Below are 18,341 nucleotides of genomic sequence, written 5' to 3' on the forward strand. Positions count from 1 at the left end.
CAAGCTTTAATCACTAGGTTGCACTGGTTTAGCTCTAAGTAAGAATTATGTAGTATTTTTTTAATAAAGAATAAGGCACAACTTGCAAATTTAAGGGTAAAATCTGATTTTATTGAAATACAGACATTATTTTCCCCTTGAAACACTGTAAGAAATAAATATGAAGTATTACACAATGAATTGGTATTTAAGAAAGCTGTATGTCTTTGTCAGAGGCTGTGTAGATAACCAATGACAACTCTTACACTTTTCAAGCTGTAACCTAAGGGATTAAAGAAGTTACTTTTATGCAGTACTTCTATGCTAATCTACACTTCTCTATATATAAATGGTATGTGTTAATGTTCTTCTCTGAAACTTCTTTGTGAAGAGTTGAAACATTAAAGATCACAAACCCTTAAGGTTCCAAAAGGACCAAGTAGTAGCCTTGACTTTTCTTAAATTCCTACCCTAACAAGGACGTTATGAACACATCTAAGATAGAATTGATAGATGCCCCCCCAAAAAGGTAAGTAAATAACATTCCTGAAAACAAAGGCTTTCCCCTTGACAACTTAAAAAAATAACAATTAAAAATTTATATACAAAAATGTGATGTAAACAAGTTACAGTAAAATAGTGTAGTATTTCCTGATACAGTATGCCAAGTGAGGCTCGCTCACTGAAGTCTTATTACAGTACCTGCACTGTATGCAACAGCTGATTAAAAATCTCCCTTCTGTGTAAAGAGGCATTTTAGACTGTCAGCCTTTGCTGACACCCTTGCCATTTCAGACCAAGAAGGCGGCAGCAGCCATGCCAGCTCTTTATGCCGATCAGGAGCAGAGTGGGTGTTTCTCCTGTAGCTCCAAGACAAGCCAGGGCTGCAGCAGCTGAAGGAACCTCTGGTGTCCTGCTGTTACATGGCTGTGCACTTCCGTGGAGATGCAGAATCTGCATTTGCTTTTTTCCGAATGCTTTCTGTAAACAAGAGAATGTTCTGCTGCACATAAAGTATAAAGCTGTGGCAGGATGTGTTAATTGATCAAAATAAAAGGGAAAAAAAAATGATGTATAATAGTGGCAAGGGGGCGGGGTGGCTTCTAGCCTGTGTGAACTGAATTCAGTTTTCCTCTGTGTATGTTGTATAACCACAGAATTCAGGTAGTGCTCAGTGTGTATTATTTGGAGGAAGACAAAAGGTATTACCTGCTAAATCTCTTCTTCCAATCCCTACAAGGCCTTCGTACAATCCCTTGATTGGGTTTTCTCCTGCTGCGATCACACCGTGGAGCCAAATAAGCAACATTCTGTGGCCATGTTCCCTGTAGCTTTTAGTGCCTGGCAAGATGAAACCACAAATGTAATCCTGCACACAGCACGCAGCCCTGACCAGAGCAGATTTCTGAATCAGTGGGTTTGGACAGCCCTCCCTCCCCTTTGGATTTTACTAGGAGGTTCTGAAATACAGTTCAGCTTAATTCCTGGTTGTGGTGTGATTGCTAGATTCATGTGAAGCTTAATGGAGTGGCTATGAATGAGCTTGGGCCTGTCAGACAACCTTTCATGGCAATACAGAATTTCTGCCTTCAGAGCACAGCTTAGCCCCTTGCTCGCATCGTGCAAACTACAGGAGTCCTTACAGTAACCGAAACAGCGGTCATCTGTTCCTGAAACTCAGAACCTGATTCTGCTAACATATCTCTTAAATTCTGAATGGGACTTCCCTGACTTCTTGGTTCAGATCCTTAAAAGAAAAAATAAAGCCAGCAAATTTCTCCTGTCCTACAGAACAAGAACTGTGGCAAGAACTCGAAGGTCTGGCAAGTGCCTCAGAAGTGAGCAATGAACCACTAATCCCCATGCTTTTGTGCTTTACTCCTAGACTCCAGTGTGTAAATAACTCCACTAAAACCAGGATTTTTAACCTAATCTTTTGGTTGTTTCAAAAAAGTCAGCTGCTTTTCTTCATGCCTTAGTATTACTACAGACTTGCCTCCTAGAAACACAGTTGAACTGAAGGAAGGGAAATAACCTGGGCAGTGGTTTATACCTGTCCATTGTTGCTCAATAGCCCTAATGTGGGCATCCGTGAATTTCCAGTAATGTGCCAGTTTCTTCCATTCACCAGGTCTGAGGTACTTAGTAGCTAATCTCCACATTACTGAGCGAATGTGCTGTGTTTCCAGCCTGTGATCTTGCTTAAAGGTCAAGTGCTTTGCCACCCAGGAGTCAGAGTCGCTGTTCAGATTGTCCTGCAAAGCCAGAACGGGGTGGGGGGTTCAGCTGGGATGCTGCAGATGTACCTGTCATACTGCAGCCTCCCAGGTCCTCAGCTCTGCAGGTGGCTGTGAGTTCCTTCTGCCACAGCACAAATTTTTTATTCTCTTGTTTCACTCTCTTCTAATCATGCATGTTAACGCATCCTGTTAATAGCAGCTTTGCTGTGGAAGCCCATGCAGATCTCCATTTGCATTTCTACAGTGCCTTTTATCTGAGGCTTGTATGCAGAATCATTTAATTAAATCTCCTTGGTCCCCTGCAACACAGTCGCAGCTGCTCAGCCCCCTTTAAGTGCCAGACTGCAAAGAGACTAAATGACTTTCCCCAGGGCTGTGTGGGAAGCCCATTGCAAGGGCCTGATATACATAGCATTAATCCTGAAGCTGCACCTGAGCCACAGGCGTATGCCTGCCTTTCCTTCTTTTTCCTTCTTTGCTGACTTCCTACAGCACTGCCTTTCCTTCTTTTTCCTTCTTTGCTGACTTCCTACAGCACTGCCTTTCCTGGTATGGGAGGATGCCCAAAGTCTTACCAAGAGGCAAGGGATGTGGTGTTTGGCTGTACTTTCAGCACACCCTCTGCTCAGATTGGTTTGGGCACAGGCTTGGTGTAGGCAGGGTTTCAGGTGGGGGACCGGGGCTGAGCAGCTGCACACGGGACGTGGGACCAGAGAGACTGCTGGGCCACGCTGGGAAACACAGGAGGAACTGCCCCAGCTGCGGGGCTCTTTGAGAGGGAAGTCAGTTGTATGCCTCCACCAACAACTGATCTCTCGGCTTGCAAGAGGTGTCTCCCTTCCACTGTTGAAAAACTCCTCATGTCCCATTCGGTGACCTCAGGCCAAGCATTTTCCTGCTCAGTGCTTCAGTTTCTCCTTCTGGGAAAAGGAACAAATGCTACCCCACTCCCTTCTACAGGGCTTTGGGAACAGCTGCCAAAGCATCTTTGAAAACCCCAGTTGCCTTCAGCACAGCCTGGGGTTTTTAACAACAAGGCTGTTTTGAATGACGAAAGCCTTAAGTAGATGTTGTTGGCAGATGAGGACTTTGTTTTGTAAGGTGATGAAAGTAGAGGTCAGGCCACCACAGGGTGTCCTGTATTTCTTTTCCTTTTGACAGCTGGTAATGTGGAGCCTCAATGAAGAGGGTAAAGCTACACCTGCCCTGCAAAGCACAGGGGATGGTGGTGTAAGCTGCTCACCTTTTCCCATTTGTAAAACCTATCGGCTTTGATAATCATGTCCACCAAGTTGATGTGATTGCCTCGGGCAGCGACATCCAGAGATGTTTTCCCTTGCTGAAATTAGAAGGGGAAAAATGAGCTTGCATGCTTAGGGGGCACAATCTCCATGCCCACCCAGCAGTCTGTAGTAGCAGGCAGGATGGCCTATTGAGCAACGCACCCAGCCAGGATGAAGGACCCCTGTTCTCTACCTGTAAAGACATAGATGTGAGCTAGCTTTGAGCTACTGCATGCAGGGCATGGGAAGTAATTTTCTAGGCTGTGCAGCATCTCCCCTGTCGCCACAGGGGACCTGCCTGTTTGGCAGGAGCAGTTGGGAAAGCATCCTGCAACCCACAGTGGATGGCAGGGTGCTTTCAGGCTGCACAGCGGGTTTGCTGACACCAAACTGAAGTGATTTATACAACCTCATTAATTTTATAGGCTCCCCATATGTATGATTAGAAACGGTCTCCTAGAAGCACAGGCTGACGGGACTATGAAAATGTAATTACACTCCTTACATGAACATGATTTTGGACTGGTTGGGGTCGGAGGGGATTTGTATTTATATCTACAAGCATATAGCAGAAAGCAACGAGATTTGAAAGTTGCGTGAAGGAAAGCGAGCCAGCCCAGCCACGAGGCATGACAGTGAGAACGGTTCTAGCCTCAGATGTGAGCAGAAACCTAATTTCCCACAGCAAAGTGTGAATGTGTTCCCTGCACTGTCTCACTGCGGTTCCACAGACTGCTGGAAGGTGGCAAACGTTCACTGCAGCTGAAGGCCGTCCCAGCCAGGTGGCTTCAAGTCTCTATGTGCTTTAACCCGCTGTGAATAGCTGGCATTATCTTAATCTCTGCCCAAGCCCCCCTCAGCATTTTCTGGGCACATGCCATCCTTGCAGGCTGCACAAAGCTTGCCTGATTCCTCTAGAATTCTTTTTGTTGGTTTAATTAAAGGGTAGAAGGCCTGGACACTGGTGTCAGATCAATACTATTCAGGTACTTTTAACCTATTAAAACATCTGTGCTGTAATTCTTGAGGTATATTTTTTATCATTATTAGGGATGTTTGATATTAACGTGCACGATAGCACGAGTAGAAGGAACTAGAACAACTCTGAGAAAAAAAAGTTTGCTCACTCTGTGAACTGTTTTCTACCTTCCTAAGAACCAATCACTTCTTTCTGGGAAAATACATCAAAATAACCTACTAAGCAGTGTTTCAAGGCTTTATCCCTGGAAATATCCAGATTTTAATATTACTAGCATCCCTTGAAAATGATGAAAAACAGTGACAAAGACCATCTATATTTTCCCTCTGTACCTCCACAGAACCTATTCAACCCATGGAGACATTCACCTTGTCTGTTAGCTTCAGATTAACTCCTGCGACAAGAATCATCTCGGCAATGTCCTGCCTGCCATGCTCCGCAGCGATGTGGAGTGAGGTCTGCTGCCTCTACAGAAGGAGGGTGAAAGGACTAAATTTCAGAGAAGAAAAAGTGTGAGGCTGGAAGGACAGGACAGAACAATACCAGGAGGAAGCACTGTAAGAACGCTGTCATCTCTGCCCTCCTTTCCCTCTATCACTTTTCAAACTGAGGGCCAAACACCCTCCTACCTCAAACTGGAGTTGGGTTCCTGAGACTGAGCAGAACTGATCTGTCCCTGTCCCAACACCAGCACTAGGAAGCCTCCTTGACAACATTTCAGTCCAAAGAAGGAACTTCTTCAGTTCCATAAAGCTCCCTAGGGTCATTTATAAGACTATACTATTTCCTGTTATTTAAACAATATCTGCAGGCAGACAGTTTGGCAAAGGGAGGAAAGGACCTGTGCCAATTCTTTGTTCCCGGGACACAGGGCTGGGTTAATGTGTATGCACTGTAAACTGTATGTACCTTGGGACTGTTTAACGGAAACAACTAAAATCAAACAAAAAATGTGGCAATTTTATGGTGTCATCAGGAAAGAACATCACTACAAGAATGAACATTAAATAAAGCATCACAAACAAGCTACAACAAAGTCCCTCATTCACAAAACTACGATTTGGTGAGACAACCAGCTACCTCCAGGCTTGCCTCCTATTCTCATCCCCCCAAACACTTAGCAGAATATCTTCTGGCCTGAAAATTCTGCCACCTGCTTCCAGCAGGGAGGAAAGAATCTGACTATGCAACGTCACTTTGCACAGGTCCCAGGGGAATGACACAGCCCATGTGTTGAAAGCCATCAAGCTATTACCTCACTGCAGCGATCCAGAATCATTTCACAGGTTTCATGTTTCCTAAGTTGCGCTTCCAGGTTTTCTCCATTTTAAAGCACTCCTCTTTAATCCTGTCCCCAAGGTGATCAAATCCCCCATGAAACTGGTTCACATTTCAAAGACAAAGAATAGGAACCGCAGTCTTACATTATCTGGAATGTCAAGGTCACACTCTGCATCAATGAAGAGCTTCACCATTGCTGGGAAGTTGTGCAGTACTGCAATGTGTGTCGCTGATGCGTTTTGCTGTGGAAAGTAGACCCTGTGCTTAGGAAGAGCTTATCTCAGGGCACTGAAAGGACCATGCTGTGCCCAGCATGCCTTACTCTAAGGCAGCTGCCAGCCTGGACTGGGGGCAGACTGGGGATGCTGCCCCATAAGCACAAGCCCCGTAGCAGCACTGGTCCTTTCGGAGTTGCTTTATGCTCTTGAGCAGCTTTATAAACTGGCTTTGCCTTTCGTAAGTGATGAGAGCATTGAGCAGGACTTACATGATTAACAGCATCTGTGTGGATTCCTGCATCCATGAGGATCCTTGCTATCTCCTCATAGCCATGCAGGGCTGCGTAGTGGAGGCAGTTCATCTTCTTCTGAGAAGCATGTCAGAAGAGACGGGTATTAGTCAGGGCTTCTTCTCAGAGGCTGCGGTGTTACAAACTATCAACAGAGATCTCCCCGCCTCCCCCATACCCCCATACTGACAAATTCATACAGAATGTCCCCACAGCCAAACCAGTTCCAGGGAGCTTCACCCATCTCTTTGTATAAAGTCATGTGTGCTTTCCTGTGGACTCCCTGCACTATTTTTGAAGTGCTGGGCTCCACATGGCCTCACCCGATCACGGGTGCCCTCCCTGGGAGACCACGGGCCTGGGCAAAAGTCCACAAAGTAGTGTTTGGAAATGGAGCCACTTCCATGGAGCTAACCTGGGTTTGGGCATTGACATCAGCACCTGTTTCCAAGAGCAGCTTCACACAGTCACTGTGACCTCCCTCAGCAGCCAGGTGCAGAGCTGTAAGTCCTTCCTGGACAAAACAAAAAAGGAGACAAGCAGCATTTCTGTAGACGAGGCCAAGAAGAGGAGCAGAATGAGCAAGCCTCTACCCCATCTTCTGAATCCACGACATGTTAAAATACCAATTCTGAGGGCCAGGGATCTCCAATCGATTGTTAGGAAAATAAAGGACACTATTACCTGCCACCAACATTAGAGTACTGCTCTGTCCTTATGCCACTGGAAACAGCTGGCCTGTGGGCCACAAGACAGACACCGCGTCTACCATCTTTCCTCCCCTTCAGCCCATCAGCAAACAGAAAAGAATTTCACGTGGACAATGAAGACAAACTGTTTTCCTGGAGTAGCCCAGAGACAGCCATAGGCAGAACTGGAAACCCATGGCCCTCAACCACTGGTTCTCCTTTCTAAGAGCTACAGCTCATTTCTTTACAAGAAAACAGAAACAAGCAGAATCCCGAAGTGATTTAATCTGGTTTTATTATTGCTCTTTGCACAAAAGGGAAGACAAATGCTACCAGTTACCAGAGAAGGTGGTTTCCCCTTTCTTTCAGATCCTAATCACAATCAAATACACTTTTCAAAGACAGTAACTAAATAAGACTAAAAAAAATTGCTGATAAACTTAATTGGGAGTGTGCCCTGAAATAAATAACAGTGCTCCTAAACCAATATTTGCTATCTAAATCATTAACTGTGTACCAGCCACATAATTTTCCAAAGCAGGTCTGGCAAAGAGAGATCTCAAACAGAAGGTCCATATGTTCAGTGACTAAGTCAATACTATAAAGCATAGTGAAGTTTAGTTTAAAACACACTCAATAACCATTTAGGCACTTGAATTTACAAGGGTCAGGGAGAAAAAGGGAGATTAAATGGAGTGATACGGTAGGTCAGCAGATAGAGCAGGAAGAAAAGGCAATATTTTAGAATGCAATATCAGTCCAAGAAGCGTGCTGCCTTTCACTGATACTCTGCAAGTGTGACCTGCAGTTACACACGTACACTTCAGATAAAATCAGCTATATTCTAGACCTCTCCTGTCGATACTGACTATTCAGCCTGATGACTGTGGCAGGAGATTATTTCTAGGGAGGGAAAGGGCGAAACTGACACAGTTTTTATTTCATTTAAGTGTACTTACTAAGTTCTTTCCATCAAGGTCCACTCCAATGTCTACAATCTTCTGCAGTACAGAGAGGTGTCCATTTTTAGCAGCTAAATGCAATGCTGTGTTTTCTTCCTGAAGGTAAACAACACTTCATACATGTATGTACCACAAGACTGAGTGTTCATACACCACAACCTTGCACAGAGTATATCCAGGGTGGCTGAAAAGGGGGGTTGTAACCAGTAACAAGAGTCTGAAACAGTTTTCTAATAGCTGCAGCAGGGAGGGAGGAAACCCAGCTACCTTAAACTGGAGCATGGTCCACTAGGCTTGCTGTGTATGCTGTCTGACAAGTCCTGGAGAGAAATCCAACATGGAGTGAGGTGCAAATGGCTTGCAATTGGATAGGGAAGAAAAGCCCTGACATACCACAACCATAGTCACAACTGCTGAGAACTTGCATGCATGAGCCTCTTCTGGTATCCTGTTCCCTGACTTTCACAGCCCCTAATTCTTGGACTTCACCTCCCTTGCATGTGGTTTTATGCCTGTACCTTGTCTTTGGCACTGTGACAACAACCCAGTCGAATCAGGAACTCTACCACCTCCAGCCGCCCATACTCTGCAGCCAGGTGAAACGCTGTCCTGTCCATCTTCGCAAGAAAAAAAAAAGAATTATAGTCCAAGAAAAGCTCAGAAAACACAAGATTAGATCACCTTCTGCAAGCAGTACAATAATGCCTTGGGCAATAACCCAGTCCACAGGGGGGGGAAAGTGCTGCACTTCAAAAATAGTTACCTTTCATTCTGTTGTTAACTTTTATACTGCTTTACATTTGGGATGACCCTAACAAAACAAGGTCAAGAGAACTACCCACTGGGGCTAACAGCTCCAGGCACTTTGGTCTCACCAAACACTGGAAAAGAGATCTTTTCAGTATTTATTTCATATATATAGGGGATAATAAGTAGTTTACTAAAAGCAACTACGGATAAAAAAATGGAATTACTATCTGAGATCCCAGTTATTGAGTGAGTCAGAACTCCCTTGGGGGAAAGGCAGATCTCTTGTTACTTTATTTAACTCCCAAGCATCAGAGTGGGGACCACTCTTGGAACCATAAAGGCCATGGAGTCAAAAAAAATGTGCGCTAGCTCCTGTGTGTTCTTATGCTGTCTTCAGGAACAGATCAGCCAATGCTGGAACATGCTGGGAGAGGGTTAGCTTTGGTTATTACTTACCCACAATACCCTCTGAAGCATCAGCTGCAAGAGAGGAGGACACTGAAATTCCTGAATTTATTCTATAAAAGGCTACATTGCGAAGCCCTGGCTGCCAAAGCTTTACCAGAGCCAGAACCCCCATCGACCCTAAGCCCCCCTCTTCAGGAGGGCTTCCAGGAGTAGCATCTGATTCTGAGTCTCTTCCCAAGACAAAGGGCAACATTCCTGCTAAGCTTGGCAGAGGAAGGTCAGACCTGACGAAACAAAGCAGTGAAGAGCCTTCCTACCTTGTCTGTCTTATCCACACACATGTCCTCCAGGTCCTCCATGATGAACTCCATCACCTGGATGTGTCCCCTCTGAGCCGCACAGTGGAGCATGTTCCTGCCATTCTGGAGAGGAGATAAAGGACTGCTCATTTAACAAGTCCAAGATCACGGGACAGTCTGTTTTAACAATGTGATCCTGTTAGCAAAGAACCATTCCATGCCTCCCTGTGCCTCTAGGGCTAAACTAGCCTGTGCTGCACACAGCACGTTACGACTGAAGTATTAATGTTCCTTTTCCCAACCAAGGTCTATTTTAAAATACACGAACTGCTGATTCACTAAACCCATTTCCCATTTCTGTAACACCTGCCACAACAACACTGCACAAATATGAGCTAAGCAAGCTGTGTACATCTCTATAGCTACAATTATTACATGTGTAGGAATAAGGCAGAAGTGCAAATCTTAGTTCACAGGTAAGCCTCTCTCTCTCCCCACACCATCACTGGCTAGAGGCACGTGACAGACCCAAACAGGGAGACTGCCTCACCCTATTGACACAGTTAATCTTGGCCCCAGCACTGACGAGGATCTGCAGGACGTGGAGGTGACCGAACCAGGCAGACAAGAGAAGTGCATTCATTCCAAACTGGGTGGAAAAGAAGAGAGATACTTACAGCTAAACTGCAGCCACCACCATCCCCACCCACCCTGGAGGCAAGCTGTTCCTTTAGCTTCATGAAGTTTCCCAAACATTTTTGTTTCTTTCTGGGGTTTTTTTAGCCCCTTTCTCCAATTACTATTATTCCTGCCACAGATGGTTGCAGCAGCTGAGCAGAGACCTGCCTCTTGACTGCCACTTCCTAGTCAATGGTGTGTATTAGCCTGGTTGTTATGGGGGAAAGAGAACTTGCTGGCTGTCCCTGTCTTCTCACAAGCCCCAATAACAGGACCAGAAGCAGCCAAACATCCCCGTGCTATACAGGAAACCTCACAGATTCTACCAGCCTACTTCCTGGTCACTGTGCATGCAAGGAAAAGGCCAAAAGACAGAGCACTGACACCTCTGAAAACAAGGCTTGCTCCAGAAAGGCACTGCACCTGCCTCAGCAGGGAGGCCACAGCTTCTCAAGCACTGCAATGCCTTGTGCCACCCACCCAGGGCTAAGGTGAAGTCTGTAACTGCTGGCCCAGCACCCAGCCCCCAGCGCTCCCCCAACACATTTGCAGGACATGCAAGGGAGAGTCGCCTTTGTACACTGTCTTCGTCATCCACTGGGAAATCGTGATCCAGGAGCAGTCGCACAGCATCCACGTGGCCTGCTCCTGCGGCCCAGTGCAGGGCAGTCCGGTCTATCTGGAAGGGGAGGAAGGAGAGAGGGAAGGCTGATGTATGCAGAGCGCATGTGTATCTCCCAGTCTTCATGAAGGCCAAAATCTCCTTTGCCATCCATGGAGCCAGAATTTCTCACACTGTACAGGGTTTTCTTCGGACACAGCCATCTGTCTCTTTGCTGTCTTCTCAGGTAGACGGGTGCTAGTCACCTTCTACTCAGAAACTGCAGTTCTGGACTATAGCAACAGCACAGGAATTAAAAACATCGCTGACCGTCAATGGACAGATTGAAACAGCAGGGATGGGTGCAATCCCCTATTTCCAGGAACCTACTGGTCAACAAGGGGGAACCTGCACCAGGAACTAAGTTACACCCACAGCCTTGGCGTAAAGAGATAGCAAAACCAAAGCCTTTCATTGGAGCTGTATCTGACACACAGGTTGCAAGGGGAGGCATAAATTACCACCCTCTCTCAGCACTTGCAACTTTCCAGTCTGACCAGGATGACAGCGCCGTGGGTTTCAGTGTATTGTGAAACTCATCAGTTGCCACAGGCCCTATTTAGCACTGGGCAGTGTATTTTAAAGCTTTGACCAATTGAGTAGCTAATGAGAAGAGTAGCATTAAGGAGCTGCAGTTCTGAAACATGCCCTCAGCACTTCCTGCAGCTTGGAGGTAGAAAACCCCAGGACTTACATTGTTTTTTGCTTTGATGTCGACCCCTCTCCTGATGAGCTCCTCCATCCTGGCTGTGTCATTACGCTTTGCCGCATCATGGAACTCCTTCTCTGAATGAAGCACTGCAACAGAGACACAAGAGCAGGCATTAACAGTGCTGGCAAGGAGCATGGAGCAGCATGCCTGAACAAATCTCCCCTGCATCTCACCGGCCCCAGTGGCTTCAAGGAAGGATGACTGCAGAAAGATTCTTTCAGCAAGAATTCCAGCCGAACAAACATTGGCATGTTTGCTGGGTTTGTCCTCTCCCATTATCTCCCCTTCCTTGAGTACCCGGTGTGACACCAGTGCTCTTCCAGTCCTACCAGCTTTTCTTCTAACTCAGTGTCCTCTGCATGGCCTTGTTCCAGCTGCAAAACCTTTTGATCCATTAGGTCCATGTTCACTGGGCATCCTCTGAGGTACAGAGCTGGTGTGAGGTCTCAGGCAGAAGACACTGACTCTTTTCTCCACCCCTCCACTTACATCCCACTGCTCTACAAGGAGGCCTTTACACATGGTCCTGCTGTCCCCCTCCAGGTAACATGAATCAGTCAAGCAGCACAAAACTGCTAGCCTGGCCTGTGATTAGTGTTGCATCTCTTAATAGACCGTTGCAGTTCTGCACATAATTTACCACGACCAGCAGTATTTGTCCTGCACAGTTAGGCATAATTTAAGAGCGTTTACTCTCCATGTTGGGCCTTGCCCCAGCAATCTTCTCCTTGATCAAACAAACCTTCCTGCCAAGAAACGAGAGCAAGGCTGTGACTCTGGGCCTGCTGCATCCTGACAGGGAGGCTCTGGAGGCTTTTGGCAAGCCTGGTGTCAGTCTTTGCTGGGCTTAGTCTCTGTCCTAATGCTTTTTGGGGAAATCTTTTGAGAAGTGCTTGTGTCAGACCCTCACCCTCTTACATCCCACTGGAGAGCTGGCTCAGAGGTTCTGCTCTCTTTCGCATTTCTGCAGATCTCAGGCTGCAGTTTGAGGGTAGCAGGGGCTCAACGCACCTGCAGTTTGTCTCAACATATTGGCTAGACACTAACCACAGGCCACACAAGAGGCATCAAAACATATTATTGTTCCCATTCCACCACACTGAGGAGATAAACAGGAGACTTGCTGTCTAAATAGCACTACCACATTTGTCTCTGGAGGGCACAGAAGAAAGGCACCACTACTGTGGGCTCTTCAGGCAGCAGAGGTATAACCTCATCCTCCAGTTTCTGTTCCTCTTACCTTCAAACAAAAAATTTTAGCTCAAGAAAAACACGAATAACACAAACCTTAATACCAGACAAGGGAATTTAAGAGTGTCGGACCTACTGCTACAATTAAGGCAGTAGGATTTGGACACTGATTTCTGCAGGAACAGGATTTTCTACACTGTATATTGAGATCCTGTTCTCATCTGGTCAGGTGTGTTAACAGGGCTGCATTTTTACACCACAAGGACCCTTCATTTGAGGGGAAATATCTGGAGAACTTGGGAAAATCTGTAGAGTTTATGTTAATTAATTAATAGTTAATTAACAACACTGATGGCTTATCTCCGTTCAGTGGAGTAAATCCTCCGTTTCAGTTAAGCAAATGTTGCTGCACCTGCTCTCCAGGTGACAGCAATGTGTTCTTACATTTTACGATGGCACAAAGCATCATTGCCAACAGATGTCAAACTGCCCCTTGACTTATTTACTCTTTCCTCTACCTGTGAAGATGCAACAATCAACCTGGCATCGCTAAGGCTGCAGAAGTCTCAATTTATTTCTTTTCAGCAACACATAGGAAACAATTTGACAGCCTGAGTTTCCTATTTATTGTCCACACAGGCGAAGTAATGTAATGTAAATGTACGTGCACCCCCCATCATAGCACGCACCCTTCCAACAGCTGCATTCCCATAGATATTTAGCAGTTTTCTTTCTCCTTCAGGCTCAGGTTCTGGGGTATTTCATACCTGATGGTACTGAATATGCATTCAGTTATCCCAAACAGCGTGGAGCACAATTTAAATGATTTACCCTCAGTTCAATGCACCAGCTCACAGACAGTTTATTATGCAAGAGGTTTAAAAAAAAAAAAGCAGCGAAGGAGATGAAAGGACCGCAAAGGAAGGCGCTGGCATGTCCGCTGGGCGCTACCTGAGGCTGCAGGACACCAAGCCAGCCCAGGGCGGCCGGGGACCGCTCCGTGAGGGGGGCAGAACGGCGCGGGGGTGGGGGGTACCGGGGTTACATGCAGCACCTTAGGCATGCAGGATGCTTTGGGCAAAAGCAGTGGCGATTGCCGCGTAGGTTACGCAGCTGCGTTCTTTCTGAACGGATTTTTACAGGTTGTGTTATTCCTAAAAGCACCGCGGCCCTGCCGCACAGCCCCCCGCCGGCACGGGCCCGGGGAGGCCGGCGCCCCCTGCCGCCACACAGCCCCCCCCGAGCGCGCAGCGCCTCCCGCCCCGCCGGGCAGCCCCCCTCGCCCCCACTCACGGCTGTCGTCCTCCGGCGCCACGCCGGCCTCCATGCTGCCGCCCGCCGCCGCCTCGGGGCGGGCTGACGGGCGCGGCCCCGCCGCTTCACGGGCGGGCTGGCTGCTGCGCCGTAGGGCGCCTCTCGAACTGTCATTTAAAGGAAAATAAAATAAAATAAATGCTCTTTCCGACGAGCACGGTGCTTTCCGGCCGTTTTGGGGTGACTTGAGGGGCGAACATCCAGCTGGCGCCATTTCAGTCAGGGGATCGCACGGCTGTTACCTGGGCCGGTGCCCCCCTTTACCACAGCGTGGCTGGGACAAGTGCTCGTACTCCGGGGCTGTGAGTGGTTTAATTCTGTTCCCAGACCGATTTGGGAGGAGAGGGGTTGCTGCTCCGTGGGAAATTGGGGGTGGGATGGTGGTTTTTTTCCCTGAAAGCAGGGTTTTGGTGTTCCCAGGGGATGAGGTGCTCACATCCGCCACACTGCCGGGGTGCAGCAGCAGGTGCGGGAGGGGGTTAAGAGCGCTCATCACTCAGAGTTTTAGTTAATTCTTCTGTCCCAGAATCTGGCTCTGGTTTTGTCTTTTCGTTTCCATTTTGATAGTATGAGGAGAAAGGAATCAGGCAGTGGGCTGAGCTGAGGTTGGGAGAATCAGATCTGTTTTGGTGAGGTCTGAGGTAGGCAGAAAAAAAGGGTCCAAAACGGCCTAAACAATTACAAAACTGGGTGCTTGGTCCTGTCAAGTGTTGTCCATCTCCAGGCCAGAGAGATGATGCTGCCTTTTGATGAAGGACCAGGTCATGGATCTCCTGGCAGCAAACCTTTCCTGCAGCTACACGGGGGCCACCCTTCCAGCCATTTCAGTTCAGCCCATGCAAGGTTGCTGCCATGGGTCTGGCTGCCGCAACGTTCCCCCCGTATCTTAATTTGTCAGGGTTAGTGTGACACATGAGTGTTCCTTGCTCCTTGCATTTTCTTGCCTTTGCCATGTTTGCTTGCACTCAGTCTTGCCATGGATACGGGGTGATAATTGAGTGACACCTCGGGTTGATTGACTCGGTGCTGTTTGTTGGCCTTCAAATGCATAGGAAGGCGCCGCGAGGAGAAGGGAATAACCTGTTCTGCAAACCCAGGATGGGCAGCGTTGGGAGGCATGAGCTTAACTCATGGCAGGCAGGACGTTGGTTCCTCCTGAGTACAGCTTCCCAGCAGCCAAGACAGCAAAGGGGACCAGACTGCAGAGAGGGAGGTTTCTTTGCTGCTGGTCTCAGGACAGGAGAGGTGACATCAGGTCTGTATTCCCTCCCTGTTCCATGCTGGCCTACAGACTTGGTCCTTGTCACGGGCTGTCTCCCCTCCTGAGCAGGACTCCGCGGAGGAGCCTCCCGCAGCCCCCAGCCGCGCCGTGCCGGGGCTTGGCAGCGAGCGCACACCGATCCCGGCGACCACTTGAGGGTGCCCGTGCTGTTCCCCTGCCACGCTGTGCTGCGGCGAGCAATGAACTCCAGGGTGCAGACGGGCCTGTTCTCTGGGCTCAGGCCAGTTTTGGGGGTCACCCCTGTCCTGGGACCCTTGTGCGGGTCTGTGCTGCTCCGGCGAGACAGCGCGGGGTGTGTGCCTGTGGTGGGAGATGCGGGGAGGCTGGCAGCGTGCCGGGGGGATGCAGGGATGCAGAGACCTGAAGGAGCTGAGGGTCTCCTTTAGAAACAGCCTTCTGTGGGCACAGAGCTGTCTTCAGGGCAGGGAACAGCAGGGCTGAGCTGGTGGTTTCCATCTTATTGAAGCCCACCACCGAGGGCCTCGGGTAGCCAAGTGTGGCGCTGATGCAGCTGACCTGCTCTGGGCCCGCAAGCGGGGCTTGGCGTGCCTGGCTGGGAAATAGGCCTTAGGCCCTTGAGCGAACACAGATTGGGGGGGGTGGGGGGGGTGGGGGTGGGGATCTGTGGCTAGCTGCTGGTCTCAGAGCTTTGGATTTGTGTTTTGTTTTCCTTTTATTCAAATCTAATTAAAAATAGACAGTGTCCTTGGTAGGAAAAGCAAACATAAGGTCTGTCTGGATAAAGAGGGAGACCTTTTGTATAATAGCCCAGCGGGTACAGCATCCTCCCCAAGGAAGGGGGAAAGGTAGGTTTGATCCTCCGTTCTGCCGGAGGGGAGATGCAAGCCCTGGTCTCCTCAAGACCCCAGAGAGTACCATAAACAGCAGGCTGTGAGCATGTCTGATGCGGAGAGTTTTTCTTGCTCTTTGCTGTTATTTTAAATAATTAATGATCTGATGGAGCAGGGAGTGGAGAAGGCAGGTGTCCCATCTCCCTGGAGAGCAGTCTGTGCACCCGATGAGACAGAGTCTTGCTCTCTCTTGATGAATATTTAAGTGTCTTTAGACAAATTGGAATGTTGCCAGCAGGAATGACTGAGAAGGGTTCAGCCCTTCCCACTGGGTATCCTAGTGCCTGGGGGTTGGGGAAACAGCCTTTAATAGGGCAGAGAATAATCCCTGCTTGTACCGGTGTACCATGCATCCCAGCCTTGGGTGGGACCTCTGGCTCTTGCTAGTCTTTTGTTATGCTGGATGGAAAGCTGGCTGGATTTAACCTGCCACTGTTAATGTCATTGTCTGCACTTCCAGAGCTTGAATCAGCCAGGACTGATCACCTACGGCTCTTACGCTGCTTAATGCTGACCTCAGAAGAGAAGTAGCACAGATGCACTGAAAGTTTGCATCTGTTTGTAGGCTTGGGTGTTTCCAGCAGGCAGCAAAAAAGCAATGTAGGCAATTCCTGCTGTCCTTACTAAATAAGTATGTGTTCAGGGTTGGAAGGGATGAGGACTTTCTGCTGATACTAAGTACAGAATGCTGCAAGGATTTATTAATGACACCGAACACTTGCCTAGCGATCTATTTGTTAGCTAACAGACCTAAAAGTGCTTTTGGATTTTTCCACTAATGTTGTAGCATAACGAATGACAGAGGGAGGTGGTAATTTGAGCTTTTTTTGCAATATATTCCAGATATTGACTCCATCTTTAGAAAGGTATTAAAAGTCTTTGACTTTATTTCACTTGAATGATAATTTTATCTAAGCCAGCTACATGCTCTTTCTTGCTTAGGAGTGAAGGCTCTCTGAGACGCAGTATTTTGTGCTCTTACCTTGCATGCACAATTTTTATGTGTTAGTTTAGGATAATCGTTATTTTCGATCTCCATTCAAAAATCATGAGTCAAGCTGCTCAAATCCATGCCATTTTAAAAGGTGTCTCTGCTTTCTGGTTTAGTTGTGTACACTGTGATTTTAAAGTCAGTCAGATTTGCAGCTAGCCATGTAATACAGCCCACAAACCAGTATGTGTTTATGCAGAAACAGTTGCTTACCTAAAGGTTTAGAAAATTGGACTTCAATTCATAATCTTCCCTTGAAGCAAAACTGGAAGGAGACTCCTCCTGCCTGCAGCTGCCTGTAGTCCAGGAAGCCAAGCCTCTGCTTCCCTGGAGCTGCCCACAGTGGGGGAGCCTGGCTCCGGAAACAGCCTCCAGCCCTGGAGGATTGTCTTTTCTGGCATATGCTGCCACAGTCAGGAAATTGAATATTGCATGGGAGAGGGGATGACCACGTCCCTCTTTCAGTGCTGATGGACTGTTTTTACATGACTGGGTGTCAAACAGCACAATGTGCTGAGTAGCAACCATGAGATCTGTGTGGCAGCATGTAAACCAGATCCTTTGGGCACTGTGGTACACGGCTTCCATTGATGCCACGAGGAACTGTATGTTTGTGCTGCTTTATGTCCCTGCTGTGGGTACGAAAGGGACTAACCACACCAGTTCTGTGTCCTGATTTGCAAACTGCACTTTCAGATATGTCCCATTAGAATGGAATACACATTACAACTCTGGCTATATGGCTTCATGTGTGGCTCCATCTTATTTATTTTTTGTCTGGGCTACGCTTTTAGTTGTCCTGTAGACTAGGTTATTTTTGGTGCTTTCTTTGATAACTCTGTTGCTGTGACATGCTGCGGAGCCAAAACTCCTGTGGGAACATCCCAGAAGTGCACACAAACATCAGTCCTGTAGCTTCTAACAGTCAACATATGAAGCTTTCAAAAACCCTGGACACCTAACAGGACTCCACAAACCCACTCTGGAATCCTGAGAAGGGATCCAGCACTTTCCTCAAAGGCTATATTCATCTCCTTGCAAGGCTTCCACAGAGGAACAGCTTGTTAGAGGGACCTGTGGAGCTTGGAAGCTTTGCCAATAATAATTCAGGCCCAATTCTGAAGTCAAATATTTAGTTAAACAGAGACTGTCTGATGACTGCATTAAACACAGACGCATCTGAGTGAGCTTGATACTTCAGGTTTTTGTCAGTGTCCATTTCACGAGCTTGTAATTCCATTTTTCCTGTCTTCCCAGACTCTGCTCATCCTGTGCAGTGTTGT

At 47.6% G+C, this 18,341-nt stretch overlaps 1 protein-coding gene across 3 annotated transcripts; it reads right to left on the reverse strand.

Moving 5' to 3' along the window:
• Positions 1-89: 89 nt before the first annotated feature.
• Positions 90-14,133, reverse strand: ANKDD1A (ankyrin repeat and death domain containing 1A). Of its 3 annotated transcripts, none has more exons than XM_037394459.1 (15): positions 13,914-14,133; positions 11,412-11,515; positions 10,637-10,735; positions 9,929-10,027; positions 9,397-9,501; positions 8,440-8,538; positions 7,919-8,017; positions 6,686-6,784; positions 6,250-6,345; positions 5,906-6,004; positions 4,850-4,948; positions 3,463-3,558; positions 2,033-2,234; positions 1,189-1,320; positions 90-960 (listed from the first exon to the last, which is right to left on the reverse strand). In XM_037394459.1, the coding sequence occupies exons 1-15, from the start codon at positions 13,945-13,947 to the stop codon at positions 899-901; spliced, it is 1,524 nt and encodes a 507-aa protein (XP_037250356.1). In that variant the 5' UTR covers positions 13,948-14,133; the 3' UTR covers positions 90-898. The 3 variants fall into 3 exon arrangements, with proteins under 3 accessions (XP_037250356.1, XP_037250355.1, XP_037250357.1); XM_037394458.1 differs by having other exon boundaries at positions 6,250-6,348; positions 13,914-14,131; XM_037394460.1 differs by lacking the exon at positions 13,914-14,133 and having other exon boundaries at positions 6,250-6,348; positions 10,537-10,735; positions 11,412-11,435.
• Between the last annotated feature and the right edge of the window lie 4,208 nt (positions 14,134-18,341).

This window comes from Falco rusticolus, chromosome 7, assembly GCF_015220075.1.
Source record: "Falco rusticolus isolate bFalRus1 chromosome 7, bFalRus1.pri, whole genome shotgun sequence".
Taxonomy (NCBI): Eukaryota; Metazoa; Chordata; class Aves; order Falconiformes; family Falconidae; genus Falco; species Falco rusticolus.

Bases quoted from the DNA above. Each gene is read 5' to 3' on its own strand.
- ANKDD1A (XM_037394458.1), bottom strand. From the start codon at position 13,947: ATGGAGGCCGGCGTGGCGCCGGAGGACGACAGCC. The intron at 10,028-10,636 runs GTACAAAGGCGA...TTTTCCACCCAG, and splicing joins CAGTGGATGACGAAGACAGT to TTTGGAATGAATGCACTTCT. The intron at 8,018-8,439 runs GTACAGGCATAA...GTTTACCTTCAG, and splicing joins GTCACAGTGCCAAAGACAAG to GAAGAAAACACAGCATTGCA.